This window comes from Lycium barbarum, chromosome 1 (genome assembly GCF_019175385.1).
Source record: "Lycium barbarum isolate Lr01 chromosome 1, ASM1917538v2, whole genome shotgun sequence".
In the NCBI taxonomy this organism is placed as follows: domain Eukaryota; kingdom Viridiplantae; phylum Streptophyta; class Magnoliopsida; order Solanales; family Solanaceae; genus Lycium; species Lycium barbarum.
The window spans coordinates 162,645,821-162,667,159 of NC_083337.1; the positions used below are offsets into that span (position 1 = coordinate 162,645,821).

General features: G+C 33.8%; 1 protein-coding gene, 1 long non-coding RNA gene and 1 other non-coding gene across 3 annotated transcripts; 1 reads left to right on the forward strand and 2 right to left on the reverse strand.

The window, feature by feature from the left end:
* Positions 1-1,080: 1,080 nt before the first annotated feature.
* LOC132626112 (uncharacterized) lies at positions 1,081-3,131 on the reverse strand. The gene is made up of 2 exons (XR_009577081.1): positions 1,525-3,131; positions 1,081-1,388 (listed from the first exon to the last, which is right to left on the reverse strand). It is a non-coding gene; the product is annotated as an uncharacterized LOC132626112 (long non-coding RNA).
* Positions 3,132-7,993: 4,862 nt separating this feature from the next.
* On the reverse strand, positions 7,994-12,018 carry LOC132603440 (uncharacterized). Its single transcript, XM_060316503.1, has 6 exons — positions 11,784-12,018; positions 10,531-11,117; positions 9,882-10,071; positions 9,669-9,733; positions 8,940-9,150; positions 7,994-8,757 (listed from the first exon to the last, which is right to left on the reverse strand). The coding sequence occupies exons 1-6, from the start codon at positions 11,880-11,882 to the stop codon at positions 8,515-8,517; spliced, it is 1,395 nt and encodes a 464-aa protein (XP_060172486.1). The 5' UTR covers positions 11,883-12,018; the 3' UTR covers positions 7,994-8,514.
* LOC132618600 (U6 spliceosomal RNA) lies at positions 9,221-9,320 on the forward strand. Its single transcript, XR_009574208.1, has one exon. It is a non-coding gene; the product is annotated as a U6 spliceosomal RNA (small nuclear RNA).
* Positions 12,019-21,339: the final 9,321 nt, after the last annotated feature.

The following is a 21,339-nucleotide window of genomic DNA, read 5'->3' on the forward strand; positions in this document are numbered from 1 at the left end:
TATAAGTTGAAAAATGATGAAAAAGTCTTTCCTAATCGTAGGAAAAAAATGAAAGAGAGAAATAACATATGTTTCTTGAAAACCGAACCAAACCGATGGTTATGTATTATATTTGGTTTGGTTTGGTCTTAATAACTAAAAAAATCGACTAAATTGGTTTGGTTTGGTTTTAACCAAAAATCGACTCAAACCAACTCCTAATTTAAAGTATGCAAAATGATCTCAAAATGACTATAAACATAAATTGAAAAGGACATTTTAATATTTTATGAATTTGTGAGCATATAATTTATAGTTAGAGGAGGAATAGCATGTTTTGGTATTTATTGATTAATTACTCATAATTTCATGTGACAATGGTTTATGCTAAAACAAATATGGTGATTAAAGTCTAGGTTTAGATGAAATTAAAAAAAGAACTGAATTCATTAAAATAAAGTTTAAGAATTAATTTAGTTTTTCATTAACTCATTGATGCTTTATTCTTAAAAGAAAATTCCCTTACTCAACCAATTAAGGATTATATGATTTATGACAAATTAAATTGTTTGTAAGAAAAGAAGGATGCCATTTCAGTATTTAATAATTATGAGATTGTGGAGTTGATCACTTGGTAAGCATCTCTTCCTCTTTTCTATCCCACCTAATTAAGCAAATTGAATAAAATTTAAAGGTTTTTTTTTCTTTTATTTCCAAGATTTTAATCTAATAATTGTTAAGAAGTTTTAGAATTTGTTTTCTATTGTATAATCGTGTTATATCATTAAATCTAATTTTATATTTTTAGAATAATTTTTTTTTACTAAAAATAAGATCAATAGAAATTTAATGATGATTAAGAATTACTCAAGAATATTTAATCGTCCGAGTACTCTTCCAGTACCAAAAGAGTTCTTCAAAGTTATTATCAACACCATTTTAAATTGTTTTTGTGCATAGTTATTTTTATCATATGACATCATCACTATTCACAAATTTTTAAGCATTTTTAAAGGGCTAAAAATTGATTATGTCAATCTAAGTAAAAATGAAATAAAGTTGGGGCAAAAATAATACATAGAAAAAAAACATGCTATCAAAAAGAGTTTGAAAATATCTAAATTTATTGGAAACATACTTGGGTACATGAAGTAATAAATAGTAAATTCAAGGGCAATTTGAAAGAGCAAACCATTTTGGTTGGGCCAACCAAATAGTTACAATGTAACTAAGTACTACAAAACTCATTACATTGTCCCTTATATATAGTAGTAATTTTAGCTTGTAGTAGTCTGCAGACATTAACAATTTACAATTAAGAGTTTGGGACCTTGATGCTTTATAGATCTATCCAGCTTCAAACTTTGAAACCTCGTGAATTTCTCTGGATTTGGATGAATAAATCAAATCTGCAATTTGAGTTAATGCATAAATGATAGGCACAAACAGAAAACGTAAACAATCAAATTCGCAAGTGCAGCTTGAAATGCGTATTCTTGAGAAAGCTCCAAAGGAAACAATGTCTAGTGTTAAGATTTCACACACCCTGTCAAGTCAGAGCATATTAGGGAATTCCGTTATTTTCTCCAGATTTGATTCTCGCTTCACTACGGAAAAATCGTGAGCAAGCATGTCACTGCATGGTCCATGTACGTGCATCTCCAAAATTATCTCATTAGGCAAAAACCGAAAACAATATAGGTTTTATGATTGTTCCAAAAATGACGATGGAGAACTGATAGATAGGGATAAGAGACATAGGGCTAACGAGAGAGCCAAAAAATGATCTTTTGTGTATAATCCTGCATAATCTAGAATGTTATCAGTTCCGGTACTTAATCTCCACGGTGGGTTATATATTGTATGAGGGAGAAGTGGTGCATTACAGATATTTTGAATACAGACACACATGTTACATAGAGTAGGGAAGATAAACCATCCATTTGGAAGTTATTTAGAGCACCCATTTACATAGCACATAAATGACATTGATCTGGAATATGTACACAGACGTTACATGAGGGAAAATAAACCACTCATTTATAGGTTATTTAAAGTCCCTATTTAATAGAGTATTTGAGTTTTTAAAATATGTTGAACGAACAAAATGAAAGAAAAAAAGCAAAAAGAGGAGAAAAAAGATAAATAGGAATGGAAGTTATAGAGAAGTGTCGCATCACCTTGTCTATGCCTAGATTTATAATATTTATTGATTTGACGTGATATATATTAGACATGGATGGATCTCAAGACATATGAAGTAAATTTATGTTTAACCTTGAATGTGAAGTAAATTTATGTTTAACCTTGAATTTTAGTTCAAAAAGACATCTTGGAGTCTCCACACATGTATGTATCTTTAAGTAAGTGTTTTTTTTTTTTCTCTAAGTTTCATTCTTTTTATAACTTTTTTCTTGTGCTTATCAATTTTTTTTTCTTGTGCTTATCGGGAAGGAGTTTTAGATGATGGAAGTGAACGAGAAAAATGGATGATTTTTTTTTTTTTTGAAGGACGGCATATATAAAAAAAATCAATGAAAAATTTAAGGAGAATATAGGAAAGGTTTATATTTAAGGTTGTTGTCGTATTACAACTTATTTAAAGATAAGATTTTGTTTTCAATGTTATAGTTTCATCTGTTGAGTTATCAAGTGTTTAGCAAAATTTGAATATGCGATCGTCAAAATTTTAAGTTTATTTATTTACTAGTAAACTGGTCCGCGCTTCGCGCGGTTATTAAAACCTTACTAAATTTATGATATGATCATTTTTTTTAAAAAATAATACAAATAAAACATCAATAAATATACAAACCTAAAATTTGACCCTCCTCCACAATTATATAGTGCTTTAAAGTATTTAGATGCTTTTAACAAAAAAAATTTGAGATCTTAGTTATAAATAAATTATTGAAATTTTCTTTTATTTTGAGAGAAAATACAAAAATATAATTTCCTTTGAGTTGAAACTCTTATCTTCTATAATTTAATTTCTCATGTAATTAATGCTTTGAAAATTTTCTTGTATATAGTATTTTTTATGTAATTTTTAAATATGTATTTTTTTTTTAATTTTTTGAAAATTTTAGTTCTGAGTTCACCAAAAATTATATACCTTGACCTCATACACCAAATCATGTCGCATAAATGGGACAAAGAGTATATTATTTCACCCTTTATCGAATTTCTTAGCAATTTACTAATTCAACCTTTTTTGTTCGCGGAAAGCTCTGAGAAAATAGAATAAACTCAAGACAACACTTTCACCTATTTGTGAAATCCAACCATTCAAGCGTCGGTTCAAATGAAAACAATTACTATTAAAATAAACTCAATTTTTTTAAAGCAATTACTTTTCGAATTGTTCTGATGTCATATATTTTTAATGATTCCAATAACTTTTAGCAAGCATCAGAGATATGTGTAATTAAATGTGATCACTTAGTTGGTCAAATGTGATCAATAAAAGAATGCAAAAGAAATAATATAACATGCTGACTTACCTAATTTGTCAAGATTTTTTACCGATTAAAAGCTAGTGTGGTTCCTTGATGAAAACTCACCTAGATTCTAGCCTCTAATCAATAGCTTTCTCTCCCTCTTGGCTCTTACTCCACATTATTCTTGCAATCAACCCTTAATGTTGCATCGAGAATAGATAGACCTCTTTTCCCTATTAAAATTGGAGAAGCCTCAATTCTTTTTTGCTCAACATTTGTCATTTCAGTTGTCAAACCTGAAATTCTGAAAGTTTAAAAATAATATGACTCCTTAAAATTAGTAAATTGTTCAAAGAACCCAGCATCTAAATTTTTAGTATTGGTATGCAAAAAGACAAAACATCCGAGCATTGATATGAATCTAAAAAATGGAAACATGAAACTGAAATACTATTGGAAAGGATAATTTAAAATATTCAAAAGATCACAAAGAAATATCAACAGAATATAGATTCATGTTGGAATCAACATCTTCATCGTCACTCCTACTGTCTTCAACTTTTTTCTTGAGATTAAAATCCGAAAAAGTTGTCTTTATTGGACGATAGATTGAGATAATTTTGAGAGGCCAAAAATTGATCTAAAAACCTCTAAATTTCCTTAGCATTACATATAGGAGGATAATAGGAATACATATTTTGAAAGATGAATAGGTTTGCATAACGTAACTTATGTGGAAAACACAAATTCAATCTGTAACCGATATGCAATTAAATAATTCTATTGATTGATATTAAATGAAACTCATTAAGTAGGGTAGAATGTGCTTAATCCTTTAATTAAAAAGATCATTAAGTAGATCATGTACAAGAATGAACCAAAAAAATGCAAAATAAAGGTAGAAAAATATCAAAAAAAGGAGAAAAAAGATAAATACTAATGGAGGTCATAGAGAGGTGCCACATCACCTTGTCTATGCCTAGCTTTATATTATATATAGATTAAATTTCTTTTAGAATTTAGATATCCAAAGAAAGATCACCCTTTCATAAATTTTATAACGTTTTAAGAACCGCGCGAAGCGCGGACCAGTTTACTAGTTAAATATAACAAAAATAACAATATACCCAGTGAAATTCCACAATGTGGGGTGTGGGAGGGTAAAGTGTACATAGATCTTACCCCTACCTTGGACAGTAGGGAGGTAAGAGGCTGTTTCCGAAAGACTCTCGGCTCAATAGAAAACATGGAAAAAAAAAGTCAGATAAAAACAAGCAAGTCAAAACAGTATGAAAATGAAATAATGAAAGCGAAAAGACCATAATAAAACAGTTTGAGAAAAAAAAAAAGAATCAGTAGCTACCATAGATAAATAAAATACCCGAAATGAAAGTTAAATATATCTTCCATTAAGAAAGAATATGTTTCACAGTTTTACACTTGCTATTTCTCTCTTGAATAAACACTTAGCTTAAACCTTGCCATTTCTTCCATGTCCTTTGAGTTCAAACGTCTAATGTTACATATTATAAACTTTTTTTTTTTTTTTTTCATATTCTTTTGTCAAAGTTAAGAAACAACACGTGATTGGATCCAAAACAACATAATGCGAACCAAGAAGGGCTACAATGCGCAAGCACATCAAAATAACACGTTATGCTATTTTATGGAGGAAGAACTGACCCTAAACAAAAAGCCAGAATTTCAATTCATACTTGAAGTGTCACAACAGCTTCTGATTTAAAGGCTTCTAAAAACTCAGCGAAGACATATTTTGGAAGACCATGGGTCTGTTATGAAGAGAGTTTTCATCACAATAGTGCGTGAATATGTTTCCATGGCCTTCCCATATATGTCTAGAGACACAGATGATGCTGAGATGTTGATTTACATATCTAATGATGAGGAAGGGAGTAGAAATGAGGCAGATCGATATATCCTCATGTACGGCTTGATGACCTTCACGAGTTATAAGCCCACACAATATGTGTTCTTCCTCTAACTTTTAATGTTGGTTGAACTTCATGGTTTGTGTGGAGAGAACAATATCTTTAAAAAAAGTTCTAATTTTTTTTTTTGTTTTTTTGTTTTTTTGCACCACACCACACGCCACCACTCGACCGGCCCGTGTGATCCAGCACTCACACCCCCCCACCCCACCCCACCCCCCACCCACCCCTCTGCCCTCCCCCCGGCGCAAAAAAAAAAAAAAAACAAATTTAACTTTTCTTGAAAAAAAGTTTTGATTTTTTTTGTTGGTCTTTTAGACCACCCACCCATCCCCTAGCCCTCCACCCCTATCCCTTTCCGAATTTTCTACTTCATATATTTAATTATACTTTTATAAAAAAATTATAAAAATGGGAAGTTTGCGTGGTTATATTTGGTGTGGGGTGGGTGAAGATGAAGTGTGTTCGAGAGTGGTGGTTGGGTGGTGGGGGTGGGGGTGGACGTGGGCAGAGGCGAATCCAGAATTTCAAGAGGATGGTTCACCATTGCTTTTAAGATAAGATATAGAATTTTATAGTAACATCAACTTGACAAGCAAAAGATAAGTAAATTGTTTTATAATCACAACGGCATCAAAGAGATGCATAATTAAAGGCTGCTTTAGATTTTTTTTTTTTTAAAAAAATGCAAAAGTGCACCAAGTAGGTTTCGATCCCTCAACCTTGAGGATTTAGACTTGACACTTAACAAGTGCTCCACTCAATCTCAATTGATCATGGGTTCCTTTAGCTAATATTAGATATATTTTAAGAATTATACACATAATATACCGATTTAGTCGGAGGACCATGTGTTCACGTGACCCATTTTTTCAACCTAAATTCGCCACTGGGCGTGGGGTGGTGGGGTTGGGTTTGGGGTGGGATTGGTGGGGCTTGGGTTGGTATTTTTCGAAAAATATTTTCTACCAACCAACCGAACATGAGAAAATAAGTAAGAAATTCAGTTATTTTCCACTAACAGAACATGAGAAAATAAGTAAAAAATTCACTTATTTTCCAAGATCACATTTTCCAGGAAAACATTTTCCTCCATACCGAACACACCCTTAGTGCCTGTGTGTTTTATTAACATGACATGTAAATACTGATTTTTAGTACAAGTTCATGATTTGTGAATTCATTAGCTTTAACTTTCTTCTTTTATTTTCCATAATCGTTTTAATCGGATTTTCTTTCTAATTCTTTTACATTTTTTTTTTTTTTTACATAAATACCGGAGCCGAAGAGTTTCCCTTTTGAGACTCAACAACACCGCTAGTGTAAGGAGTCCGCATATCCTCACTCTTCCTCGCCTTTGCACTGCTTGAACAACGAATTACAGAAGATATTTTGTCCTTCTGTTGAAGCCGAACATGGCTATTGGTCATCTCATTCATTTTTGCTGTTTTCACTTTACTTGCGTTGGTGAATGACTTTTATTTTCAATTAGGTGTTTTCTGTTGGATGAGGTAGAATTGTTACATAATGACTAACAGCTGAATTTATTTGGTCACACTAAGTTTTACCTATAGTTAGTAACTAAAGTACTTATTCTATCACATAGCACTTCTAAGTGTGTATCATTAAAGAGGTTTTAATCTTAAAGGACTAAACCTATTTTCCCTATTCAGGTTATCAATTTTAATTAGACATATATCTCAAGTTTGGTTCAAGTAAAATTTGGAATCTTTGAGTTAGAAAACTGATTGCAAATGGTAAAAAGTCTTATTTTGGCCTAACTTGGCAGCTAGATAACTTAAATGATTTCTTTTAAATAAAGGATTCGACGAGGAAACTGATTTTCTATACAAAACTAGATTTTAAATCATCTTGTTATCCACGTTTGATTCTCGAGCCCAATGTAAAAGTGTTCTAACTCCACATGACAACACATTTTTTAATAACGTCAAGTGGGTTTAAATACTAACCCCCTCTTCCTTTTATAATTAATCAATTATTTTATACATTCTTACTTATATTCTACGAGGCCTTCTAATTAACATGAGTCCGGTCGGTTAACCATTATTAATAGATCTTAAAGGATGCTTAATACCTTCTCTTTAGATTGATTGAACCCCTACCTAGAATATTTTGGTTTCGCAGACTTTAAAACGGAGTAACTTTAGACAATGACTTCAATTAATTAGCTTTAGGTTTCCTAATTCACCATAAATAATTAGGTGACGACTCCTTAACTTTAATTAATCCTAAAATTACCGGAATGTTGTAAACCATTTTGACCCTGGTTAAAATGGGTATAACAGAGTTTTCCACGGTAATATCCCGTGTCCTTTACATACTGCATTGCATACAGGAACTGGTACACAACCAGTTCCTTGCATATTGTGTTTGGTGGATGCATAACCCACATCAATTTGTATGTATTGGACCTATTGTCACTCACGTCACATAGTTTTGGGAGGAGTCGTCTCATGTGACTAGTCAGCTTTCAAGCTAGCTAGTTCATAATATGATTTTTTTTTCTATAAATAAGGGTCTAATCTACTCCCAAACTCGCATGTCAAAGGTGCTGAATTGGTAATCCCAACAAATTTAGAGAATAAACATTTACAAGAAGCAACATCACTGAATGTAGTACTATATTTCCATTAAGAAAGAATATGCTTCACATATCACATTTGCCTTTTTTCCCTCTTGAAAGATCAATAAGCTTAAAACTTGCTATTTCTCCCTAGTCCCTAAATACAAATGCCTAATCATTAAAATACCTGCTTCTTCTGTCTTGAATGCAGAGAGCAAATGCCTCAAACAAGCTTGGAAAAGGGCAAGCATAAATTCTAGTAATGCCCCAAAACTACAACAATTAAGCCTTAGTCCCGAACAATCACACATAAATAAGACTAGGGTGTGTAATGATGTAAAATCCCTTTCTTCTAAAAGGGTGTATTCTTAGGTGAAACAGGAAACTTCTCGTACAAAGAGTGAAGGCAAACCGAATATGGTTTGTATTTCCTCTTCTACAATTTCCTGTTTGTTCCTATGTAACTTTGGTAGGCAGTGACACTGATCTAGACTAACACAACGGGTTCAACAGATTCTAATTCTGACTCTAAATCCTGAATTCGTCACTGCTCGTAGAATTTCTATAGTGAGCAAGGACTACCAGGTGAAGGGAATGTGATGGATCTTTTGAGAAACTTTTTTTGCTTGTCATCAGCAAAACAAAGCACAGAATCCATACATATCTCAAGAGCAGAGGAGGGTTGAACAGGTACAAAATCCTGGAGCTTTGCATACTCCGAAATCAAGTGATACATGTAATCATAAATCCGATCCATACTCAAACTTTCCATCAAGTCTTGTCCTGCTTTTCCAATTGCTTCGGCCTGATTAACCATGGAAAAAAGTATAAAGATATCGGCAAATGAAAGAGTCAAACACAAACATAAATAGACTTAGATATACATTTCAAAACTGACAACGTTTAAATTCTGAATCTGTCACTAGCATAATCTCAACTAAACTAAAAAGTAGCTACAATGACATAATCTTGGGGGCGAAAACATACCTCCAATGGATTTGCATTACCCCAATCAACTGCAAACTTTATAGAAGGGCATAAATCGAATGGAGGAATTGGCCAGTAATTTTTCTTCGGAATCAGACCGCGACTAAAGAAATCCTGATACTGTGGGCTGATTATCAGGGGAAGAGAACCACATGCTAAAATATACTTTAAGCTCACTGACCATGCATATCCTTCTGCATAAATCTTGTACCTGCATTAATTAATAACATAACTTAACAGAACGAATGTATTTTTTCCTTTGTGTCAGAACTTAATACTATATCCCTCTATGGACATCTGATAAAATTGGAACGATGCACAGAAGATTAGCAAGCCCACACATGGATGACACACACAAAGACCTCTAATACAATCATTTATCGCATTATACAATCCTTCAGGAGTACACGACGATTAAATGACTTATCACTAGAGTAAAGATAGAATAAAGGCATTGATGGTTAATGCAGCATGGAAAATTCATAGAAATGAATCTGCAAAGAAAACAAGCAATTATAGAGGTTGATCCTAGAAAACGTCAACATTGGGCAAGATATTTTGGATGACTCATACTTAAGTTCTATGCACTGACAAAATTTTAGAATTTCTTTAAACAGTTAGTGAATGTAACTTCTTAATTGCTGCCTAAAATGCCAAGAATATAATGTCAACCGAAGAACCAAAACCCGAATTCGCGAAATGGCAACTCAAGAGTGTCGCAAAGCTCACCTATGATCACATTGCTTTGATAGTTTGGACTTCTGAAATCCCATCTTTGCTTCTTCTGTCCAATTCTATAACCATCACAGCATAAATCAGTAATTAAGAAGATCAAGGGACTCAAATTTCCAAAAGAAAGAAGAAACAAAATTAAAAACACAGCTAGTTATATACTGAAACTAAAAAAAAGGAGTTTCTCATTCAAATGTGTAAGTCATGAACCTGCCGCATAATTTGTGCTCTCCACATTTGAGTGTCATTGCAAGTAAGCAACTCTAAACGAATAGGAGAAACTACATCTGGGTTCCCTTTCCAGTATGCTATCGGTATCTTCCTTACCCAACTTCGAGATTTTGAACCTAATTTGATGCTTTTAAATTCTTCATTCCATGGTCTTATGTTTATTTCAGACCTGAAAATATAAATCAGCAAAGGTAACTAGTTGATACAAATAAGGAAAAAACAAAAAGAAAAAACAAAGTCCATGGTCAGCCAAAGAATGACACCCCAATCCTACACAACAAGTTATGTCTTTGTTTCCAGGTAACTAATTCCACTTATAATGAACAACTACCTATAGTTATACTGCAAATTTAGTGTATAGAAGTTATAATGTCGATGGATTTGAGTTCAATGACAATGTAAGTTTTCTACACAATTACATCACTTATACGGTAATTGTAAGTGAATCTCTATGATATGCATTAATCGGCAACCTGATAAAAAAGCTACTGAAGTGCTATAAAAATTAACAAGCTCAACAACTCAACCATATACGTTCTCATAACATTGTTACATTATATACCTAAAATTAAACAATGCAGTTTGCATTTGGATAAATAAAAGGAAATTCATATATATGGATACTTACCAGCCCCAGAAAGACCAGTCTGGAAAAGGTATATCGAAATGATGAGGTGTGGTACAGTACCGAAACAAAGGCAACGGCATTGAAGCATGTTCAGTTCGATTGATAATAGGCTTGTCCATGCAATCAAACATTAAATCAACATCTGGAACTTTTCCAGGATATCTCCTAAGTAGTTGCAATATTCCCCAAATTGTGAACATAGCCCTACTCTGGACACAAGCATAGTAAAAATCTACGAATAATTTGCCACCAATAATTACAACTCTAAAAGCTGCATTCTTCTGAGCCTCCAATACATGGTTCATGGAAATCCTAGACTTGGCCCATGGCTCGAGGTCGTAAAGTATGCTCCTGAAGAAATGTGGGCAGGATTCAGTGATTTTTGATTCAGATTGAAATTTGCTGTTTCGAGGAATATTGGGGACGCGATTAGTGCTACTACAGCTAAGATATGAACATTGTATGATCTTGGAAGCCTTTGAATAAGTCGATTCTTCATCGAAGGATTTCGCAGGAAATACATGCCACGGCGTTGGCTCTAAGTTGTGACCAACGATTGTTTTTGTCTGAGAAATTAAGTTGTCGATCTAGAATCCAAAAAAGAGAAACACCAACGACGAATATAAGAATGTCATCAAAAGTAATAAAAAAATTAAAAAAAATTAAAGAATGTTAGAAACTTCACAGAGAAAAAAAGAAAAAGAAAAAAACAGCGGAAACATAAACGACTTGAAGCAATATCACTTCTTTTAAATGATTGATTACTTGAGTTTGGAGATAATACACAATATTCTTCAGAGATATAACAAGCCTCTCATTGCAGTTACCTAAAAGTGATTATATTTAATTTTTGTTTGCTCTTGTTCTCTTTGAAGTGCCAACAACGTAACGTAAAAAAAAGAACAAGATTTAAAGCCATCAAAAGTTAAAAAAGAAAAGAATGTTAAGAACTTGAGCATGCATAACACTTTTTCAAAAGATTGATTGTTTGACTCTGCAGGATATAACATACAATGATCTTTAGGGCAACAATAAGCATGTTATTACAGTTATCTAAAAGTGACTGTTGTAATTTCTTGTCTGATCGTATTCTCTCTGAAGTGCCAACAACATTCTTAACCATATAACATAATTATTTCAGAACAAATATGTATTGTCAATTAAAAATCACTTCAATATTATAAACTATCTAACAAAGAACATACACAACAATAGATATATAATTGAATATCATACAGATAAAGAATGAGCACCTCAAAGAAGAGGAGAAGACCAAGGAATAGAAAAGCAAAGAAGACAAAGTATCGAGGCAGAAAAGATGGCCGAGGACTGTGTCTAGAAAGTATCCCCATTGAATTAATTAACAAAGCTGTTCCAGATTGATGAATCGTTGAATTGCTTGTCCATTGATTTTTTTTTTCTTTAACAGTTGATGAAATTTGACCTGCTCTTTCCTTTCCTTTTCTTTCTCTCACACGAAAATTGTGGTTACTGTTTATCTTGCAACGCTACCACGTGGAAGACCAATAGCCGCGGATGGAGCACTATAACTTGGAGGTACAATTGAATTCCAAATTTTTGACGTGGAGTATAAATTTATGTGTAAAAGTTTAGTAAAAATTATAGTAAATAGTAGATATGAACTCATAACTTTAGAAATATAATGATTTAGTGCTAAAAATTTAAGATGTTAAACCCGTAAAATTTAAATCCTAGATTCGCCTCTGTCAATAGCCCGTGCTTACCCGTACCCGTCTCGCTTGAATAATAATAATTATTTATTTATTTATATTATATTAAAAGTAGAAATATTCTAAGGGCAAAGTGTTGAATTACCAAAATGCCCATCAAAAGTTAAATGGCTATTTTACCCTTTCAAAAACCAAATTAACTATTCTATGTTAATATACAAAAATGTAATTTCATATTATTATTTTTGGTTTTGAAGACAAAAATTAAGTAGAAAAATATAATTGAACGCAGTAGTACTTTAATGCTTCATAAACTCATAACAATAAATTCAAAGGAGTGAGGGCATTAGTTTTCTTCTGAATTTATTCTACCAACACGTTTAGATATCTCTTCACATTAAACCGTTGGACTCATTTCACATATAGATTTTTCAGTTATTTTTTAAAGTGCAATGTATGTGGTATTATTAGAATATTTATGTGAATTTAAACAATTCGGTGAATGAGAAGTCCTCATTGAAGAGGGTCAATAAATAATCTTATTTAAGAGTACTCTGCCCGTTTCCTTTTAAGTATTTTTTTAGATCATTAGTTTTCATATTTCATTTTGGTTCGTGAGAAGAGGTCTTCCTATTTACATCGAGTTTCTCCAGATTTATTTTGAGGTAATTATTCTTTGTTATATTTCTATGATATATTATTCATTTCTTCTTCTTTTTAGATATGAAATTCAATTTTTCCTCAAGCATGATTTGGACGTCTTCGTTTTCACAGTTTAACTCATATTGCAGTTCATAAGTCTCTAAATTTAAAGTTTTTAATCACGTGACTAAATGCAATGATCCAATTGTGAATTAAGAACCTCTTTGTTGTGACACATCGAATAGCTTTTTAAGACCTTGATTGTTGTACAAAGTATCTTTTATATATAAATACTCATAATTCATGTAAAATGAAATAAATTAAATGTGCTCGATCCATTGTCTTCTATATTCCGGCTCCAACCAACAATAAGAGTACTATTTTATATACCTTTGCAGAATATCTTGGTTATTTATCTCATGTTTTTGGTTGGTTATTTTGGTAATTTGATCCATAGTTTGTCCCTTCCTTCCCCTTTTAAATTTTGTGTTACTCATGACTCACATATTGTAATATTATTTATTGTAATCTTTTTGTTTGTCAAGTATAATGTTATTTATGCAAATTTCAACTAATATTCGTGACAGATGAAAGGACTAGCTCATAGTATGACTTATATATAGTAATTTGATTTTCTCACGATAGTAACTATTATCTCTATCACAAATAATTACTGTATTTCTTTGCAGGTGTACACCACGAAATTGACAATAATCTAAGACCATCCTAAGAAAGTCATGTTGATCGAATCTCTATACAGTTTTAAAAAATTCAATTTTCATGCAACATCAACTCCTTGATATGTATGCACTGTAAAAGGAGGAGTGTAGTTTCTTAAAGACGAGAGAACAACTTTAAGCGAAGTGAAGCATTTGCACACATTTAAATATTATGTTGTTGAAATATCAAAAAAGAAAACCGTGCCCAGCTGAATATTTGATATTATAGAAGAATTGCTTAGTTGAAGTTGTTTGTAATTACTTTCTTTGCAATAATAATAAGCGTCATTTGTACGTTTAACTATAGATTCACCGTGCATCAGTTTGAGCATCCATTTCACCTTCTAATTTAATGTAACTCATATATATTTTAATATTATGTATGCCATATTTAAAATGTTTGAACTGATTAAATGGGATACACGTTTAACGCACTTGTCCAGAAATTCGTTGTCTCAATGGTTTGGATGTATCATGCTAAAGGATGTTATGCACTACCAACAATATATTTTATTTTATTTACACACTGATCTATTACGACAAGTAATTTGTGTACATAATAGGATTTAACTTCTAAATTCAAATACAGAAGAATATTTATTTATTAGATCACCTAATAGGCTAATAAATGACTATACATCGAAGGGGTTCAGGATTTTAATTTGATAAGTGATTGGACTTTTATTAGCGATGATTCATTGTACTTCTACTATGTGTTCAGATATATTATATGCTGAAATTTTTATTAGTTTTCACATATAAATTTATATTTTGCGTAGAAAATATATACCGGTTGGTTTGAACCAAATGCCGAAGAACTCGATCCACCTCTGACTATATGTAACTAGCGATAATGAGTGAGATAAGTAATCTGAAAATAGAACATGTAACTTACATGTTACAATAAATTAAGGAGTTTTTTTTCTTAGTGAAATGCTTTTCAGAATATTTTAATCATCAAACATAAGAATTAGAAAGTATGTTTTTTCTTCCATACCAAATACACCCTTAAAGAGAAGAAATTGCATGGTTTGTCCTTCAAATGGGCTGGTCTTTAATTTTTTTTCCCTTAGCAATTAAATTTATGCTCAGCGGGGCATAAATTCTTTAAGATGCAAAACATAATTTTTGAAACATTATAATACAAAATATAAATTTATACCCTACGAAAAAGTTATTTAATTTGCCTTGAGGAACAAAAAATAAAGACCAACATAAAATAGGGACAAAAGTGCAAATGACCCCCTTAAAGAAGCAGGTTTTGCTCAGCTGAGTTGGGCTAATGAGTGATACTTATGGGGCAATTTGCAGGATTGCCCTTCGCTGGGGGTGGTCTTTAATTTTTGCCCCTCAAAATGGTGGTCTTTAACTTTTGCCCTTCAGGCAGAATTTACCCATGCAGGGAAATCCACGCTAAAAAAAAAAAGATTCTTATGGGCTGCTAAGCAAAACTCTCCTTATACTCGTGTTAATTTGGGCCCAGAACACCTCACCAGGACAACATGGCATTCTCCCATTGGCTACTGGAGTCTGGAACCAAAATGACCCAATAAAAGACACATTAAACCAAAATACCCCAGAAAAAAAAGGCACAAAAGTATCTTTAACGCAGTATTTTACTGCGTTAAAGAAAATACCTTCTCTCCTTTAGCGCAGTATTTCGCTAAAGGACCCCGACATAAAACCCATCGGGTTCCACCACTAGTCCCCTCCACCCTCATAAAAAATTCAGAAAACGCCATTAGAGGCCGTTTTGAGATGAACCCCACTTCCAAAAATGTCGTTTTCTATTAAAATTTCATTTGGAAAGTTTAGATTCTCGGTATATTCAAGTCAAGGAGCAAGATTCTAAGCTCGAATTTTGGAAAAAATCATCGACGATTCAAGTAAAACAACCCTACAACAAACTTCGATCGAGGTATTCTACTATGAACTTTTTTATTATTTTGTTAAATACATTATATCCTAAGCATGTTTAACGTTTAATAGTCGTGAATTTTGAAGCAAAAAAGTTTAGGCTGTTGATCTTCGCTGCTAGCAGTAGCTTTACTACAGTTTTTTTTTTTTGCTAATTTATTATTGATTAATTGATTATGAATTGTTAATTTTTTTAATTGATTATGAATTGTTAATTTGTTAATTGTTTATGAATTGTTTAATATAGTAATCTACTATTATTTGTAAAATATGCCATTATTAATTAATTAGTTGTTAATTGTTGATTATGAATTGAAATTTTGTTAATTGATTATGAATTATTAATTTGTTAATTCTTTATTAATTATTGAATTAGAGAAAAAAACATCATCAATCCTAATATTTGTTAATTATGGCATTGTTAATTTATTTATTTGTGAAATTGTTTATTCCATGTTAATTATTTGTTTATCCCATGTTAATCGTTAAATAAATTAGTTTGTTATTTCTTTATTTGTAGTTAGGAGAATAATTGTAATTAGATATAATTATTCACAAAATATAATACAACATAATTCACATATTCCCTATAAATGATTAATTAGTTAATATAATTTCACTTTAATTTCAAGAATAATGAATAATTTAGTTTCTACAGAAACGACTCTTTCATGGATCCGAATGTTCATCCAGGGCTCGTTGTTCACTCGGGGCCCGATGATAGATTAGTACTTTATTTGCAAGACAATCATAGGTCCGAGTTATTATGGATTCGTGCCATAGGGACTAGGCTCCGTCCCCGTAGGCTGCAGAGAGCGTGAGCTATTTTACGCGAGCATCCCCCACACCCCCGCGTCTTAGAGATATTGTTTCGGGACGGTATCTATTGTTGTGTGTCCGTTGGTCGGGTACAGCATGATTGGGCGCTCATTACAGTCATGGTTGTGCGGTGGAGGCCAGAGATACATACCTTCCATCCACGCACTGGTGAGGCCACAATTACACTTCAGGATGTGGAGGTCCTGTTTGGATTGCGGGTAGATAGAGAGCCATTATACAGTCGGTACGAGCCTTCTCTTGGTAGGACATGGGTGTCGGAGTTGACTAGGCTCACCCACTTGATGCCTGGTGTAGCGGCCTAGATCTCGGGATTGAGTCGGGTGCAGATTAGTGCACTCTGCACTTATTTGCTCGCACAGCCTCCTATTGAGGACGACACTCCTCAGGACGTTGTTGATCGTCATGCCCGTTTATATCTACTTATTATATTTTGGGGCATCTTGTTCGCGAATACATCGGGTGCCTATGTCAGCTTACGATATTTGATCTTCTTGGAGCATCTGGACCGCTTGGGAGACTACAGCTGGGGCGGTGCTGTTTTGGCATACCTCTATCGATGCCTATGCCGAGCGTCTATTAGCCGTATCAACGATGTGTGTGGATTTTTTTTCTCTTCTGCAGGTAATATTTTAAGTGTGCGCTCCTTTAATGTAAACAAACCTCTTAAACGACGACAAAAAAATCGTATTTTCTAATATCGCTTTCAGTTATGGGCGTGGGTAGGGCTGGGCATAAAACACCGAAAATCGAATTACCGAACCAAACTGAGGGTTTCGGTATTTCGGTTTTCGGTAATAAAATTTAAAAAGTTCGGTATTCGGTTTCGGTATTCGGTAATTATAAGTTCGGTAATTCGATATTTCCCGAATACCAAAATAGTTATTAAATAGTACTACTAATGAGGAGGCAATTTTTGCTATAGAGTGGAAAGGCGAGTGTTGGAGACTCTATCTATCGCCACATGTATTCAACAGAGAAATTTTCCCCTGAACATTTGCTTGACAGTCTAAACATAAGCTCTGAACATGAAGCACTAGAGCTTGCTGACAAAGTTGAAGCTTCAATGTACACATGGAAACGTAAATCATGCATGCCTCACGCGAAATCATCATGGGTCCATCTTGTCTCTGATGATCGGACTGATAAGAATAACGTTTTAACCGAACGAGCAGAAAGTTTGTTGTTTTGTTTGAAGCAAAGGTATCCCGAACTTTCACAAACAACATTGGACACAAGCAAGATTCATTTCAATAAGGTAAAGTTTCATACAAACTTACATACTTGATCCAACAATGTAATTGTTAGACCTTACAATTGAACATTATTCTTGAATAGATAATTGAACAAATGAGATAATGATTCTTGCAGGATGTTGGTAAGGCAATCTTGGAAAGCTATTCTAGAGTACTGGAAAGTTTGTCATTCAACGTCGTTGCTTGGATTGAAGATGTTCTTTTTGTAGATAAGACCATGAAACAACTACTGATGACAGAAGGGCGGGCACATGGGATTTCTCAGAATGGAAAAAGAGGCTGGAAGGCTTGGCTAACTAAGTCCTTTAACTTCAAAATTTATCCCCATTGAATCACTTTCGTGTGTCCTTGTTAATTGTGGTTTCATCAAGCCTGTAATCTAAAATGTGTGTATATGAAGGCTTCAACCTCATCAATTTCTTGTTTGACACCTTAAGCAGTGAAGTTCCTGTGATTTAATACAGTGGACTTCGACTTCAATATGGTATTACCGAATACCGTACCGAACCGAAGTTTGATTTATCGATTACCAAATTACCGAACCGAAGTTTGAAAGTTCGGTATTTGGTATCTATTTTCAATTACCGATTACCGAATTACCGATCCCGAACTTCAAAAATACCGAACCGAATACCGAACGCCTACCCCTAGGCGTGGGAGAGGATGCTGCCTTTGCAGGCCGTATCTAGGCATCACCTCGGTATTAACATGCCCTACGTGAGGAGGTGGATGGCAGATTTTGACCGGAATGTGGATATGCACCACAATATTCTTCCGTTCCGGGACCAGCTATGATGCGATAAAACTATTTAACTTTACATTATTAATTTAATTAAATGTCTTTTATACTTGGTGATCACTAATTTGTATCTATATTTTATGCAACTATTTATATGGACGTCGTACGCTGCTATTTTGGATAGGTTGCCGGCCTTTTGCAGGGTTGGTCAGGCCGTGTGGAGGTCACGATGTCCATTGATCCACCTAGACATCGTTGAGAACCACATGCCCGAGTGCGTCTTACGACAGTTTGGGCATACTCAGAATATACCCCCCGACGTTCGTCATGAGCTCTGACATTACCAGCGGAACGATCGAGCGGCCATCGATGATGCATTTCTGGCTTTCATGGTTGTCCAGCTCCAGCGTTAGCAGGACAGGTTGGGGACTTTAGCGGTGGTCGGTCATACGACTCTCATCATGGATTACATTCACTAATATCATAGGATCAAACGTCGAATGATTGGCAACCCAGCTTTGCATCCCGTAAGGGATGTAGGATACGCAACACTCGCAGGGCAATACGAGGGGTTGGTAAGTTTATTGTATTTAGATTTTTTTAATTGTATTCATTATTACGTTTTAAGAATAACTATTTTTTTTACTGTTAAACACAAATGCAGCTGGTGGCATACAACGATTACGCATATTGGGTGTCACGACCCAACCCCGTGGGCCATGACTAGTGCCTATAGTCGTTTCAAATTCTCTATTAAGTAGCACTTATATCCCGATGATAAGTGTCCAAAATTCTCTTGTAGCATTATCTTTATCTCAACGGATATCATCTGTTTCCTCTAATAAGTTCTCAATACGTCAGTTGTTTCGCAAATCCACAATCCTTGTCCTTTAAGGATTTCACTATTTCCGAGGTGAAGTCACATACACGCAATACTCTTTTATGCCTCATGCTCTTTCACCCTTGTTGTATACCTAACGCTAACTTCTGACTTACTCAAAATCATATCAAATTCGTTTTAATAGTGGTCTTGTCTTACCACCTTCTCGTCGTACTACACCTTAAGTTCGTAGCTATATATTTCCTTTTATCCCATACTCATACTCAATTAATTACGTCTATCCTAGGTGTTTCCTTTTGAATTCTCTTATCATTTCTCCAATCTATGTCCATCTTCTATTTTGTGCACGAGGAATCTCATGCTACTCCCGTATCCTTCGGAAAACACTACTTCTACATAATCCCTTTCTCTTTTTCAAAGTGTATTATGTTCATCCCTATTTGTTCTTATCATACCAGTCATTTCTGTCATTCATTCTGTCTCGTTTCTCATCTTCCCTTAGTTCGGTCCTTCATAATTCTGTCGCTTATATTACTCATTTTCTCAGCTATACACATCATAATGTATCGCTACACTGTAATCCCACTCGCTTTCTTCTTATCTTCTTCTTTCTATTAACTCCTTCTCTTCTTGTGCTCGCTTTCACTTTCGTTACCACTTGCTCTCTATTCTGAACTTTTCTTATAGAACTTTGTAAGTTTTTTTTTGTTCTATATTTGCTTTTCCGTTTCACACTGATCACATCATTTCCTTTAGTTACTTCCTTGCTAGGCTTTACTCATTTCTATAGCAATCCTTATGGTATTCACCTTACATCCTGTTCGTAATCCATCCTATAACGTAACACTTCTTAACCTTATTCACGATTCTTACTATGTTTTAATTACACTCTGTAGAGTAGGCATACTTAACCCTTCACCCTTTCTGACCAATCTTATCTTTAATGTCTCACAAGCTGTCTTATCAATACCTTCATAATTCGTCATAATTCTTCCTCCTCCGTACTTTTGTCCCAATCATACTATTACTCCTTTTAACCGTAAACTCGTCGTAATTTATCCCTACTTATCGGTTCACTCGATACCTCAATAAAATATTTTGTTAAGAGTTGCCACCTTTTTCTAAATCGTCCCTTAGTATCACAAGCCCTTCCAAATCATCCTAGCGTTTCATCAACAACATATGAAATACATAATCCTAGACAGCCCACAAGTTTAAGTTTTCCTTCCACAAATTCCATCTCCAATTAGTTGATTAAGAACCAATAAAATGTCACCATGAAGCATTCTCCAACCACCACCAGAAGGAAACTAGAATCCGACAAGCACAACGAGACTTCTAGTGCTTGATTCATATGGTTTACCTCCAGATTTATTCTTGAGTCGTGAACGAATCATTTAGTTCATAAACTACTTGTTGTATGTTCTGTATTCTTCCAATGAAGTGAAACTTAATTGCTGGACGTTTTTGCCCTTCAATATGAGCTTTTCTAAGGTAAAAATGTGGCTGGGAAATATTATGGTCCGTTCAAATGAATTCCAAACTTTGCTGCTCACATATGCTTCTTCAAAATAAAATTTCCCAAGTAAGAATGGTGTCCTTTATAGATGACATGGAGGGTATCTCTTAAATCTTTAATCCAACATAATAAATTTACCTTATCGATATCGACCTTTCAGGACATATTATGAACCTATATCTCATTCTCTTTTTTCTTCTATTTCTGGGAAAATCTTGGCAGAGTTTCCTCTGTTCTTCTTACTATCCCAAAACCTGCACGCAGGAAATACCAACAATGCCTCACAGGGCTAACATATATACGTGTATATCATATCATCTCATAGCCACGCGAGGCTCTCAATTTCAAGTAAAAGTATAAAGGTACCGAAACTTACCTCGCATATCGCACCTCGAGACGTACCTGATCCTTTAACGATCCGTCCTGTTATACCTTCCTATCTACCTCCCCTTTCATCCTTCAACTCTACATGTCAATCATATTTCAATATCCTTACCTTATCCGACATGCATCTTTCGCACCGTGGCTTACCTGTATACTATGTAGCTTCTAATATCATCAGTCACTTTCTTCTGTCGATGTCGTTCTTCAGCTGAAATCAAAGGTTAGTATAAGGAATTTCATTTCCTATGGCTGGGCTCTATCGCA

What these genes read in the sequence shown, in the direction of transcription:
- LOC132603440 (XM_060316503.1), bottom strand. Translation starts at nt 11,882, where the DNA reads ATGGGGATACTTTCTAGACACAGTCCTCGGCCATCTTTTCTGCCTCGA. An exon ending in GACTGGTCTTTCTGGGGCTG is followed by an intron (nt 10,072 to 10,530) that starts GTAAGTATCCAT and finishes TTATATTTTCAG; the next exon opens with GTCTGAAATAAACATAAGAC. An exon ending in GTAATGCAAATCCATTGGAG is followed by an intron (nt 8,758 to 8,939) that starts GTATGTTTTCGC and finishes ATGGTTAATCAG; the next exon opens with GCCGAAGCAATTGGAAAAGC.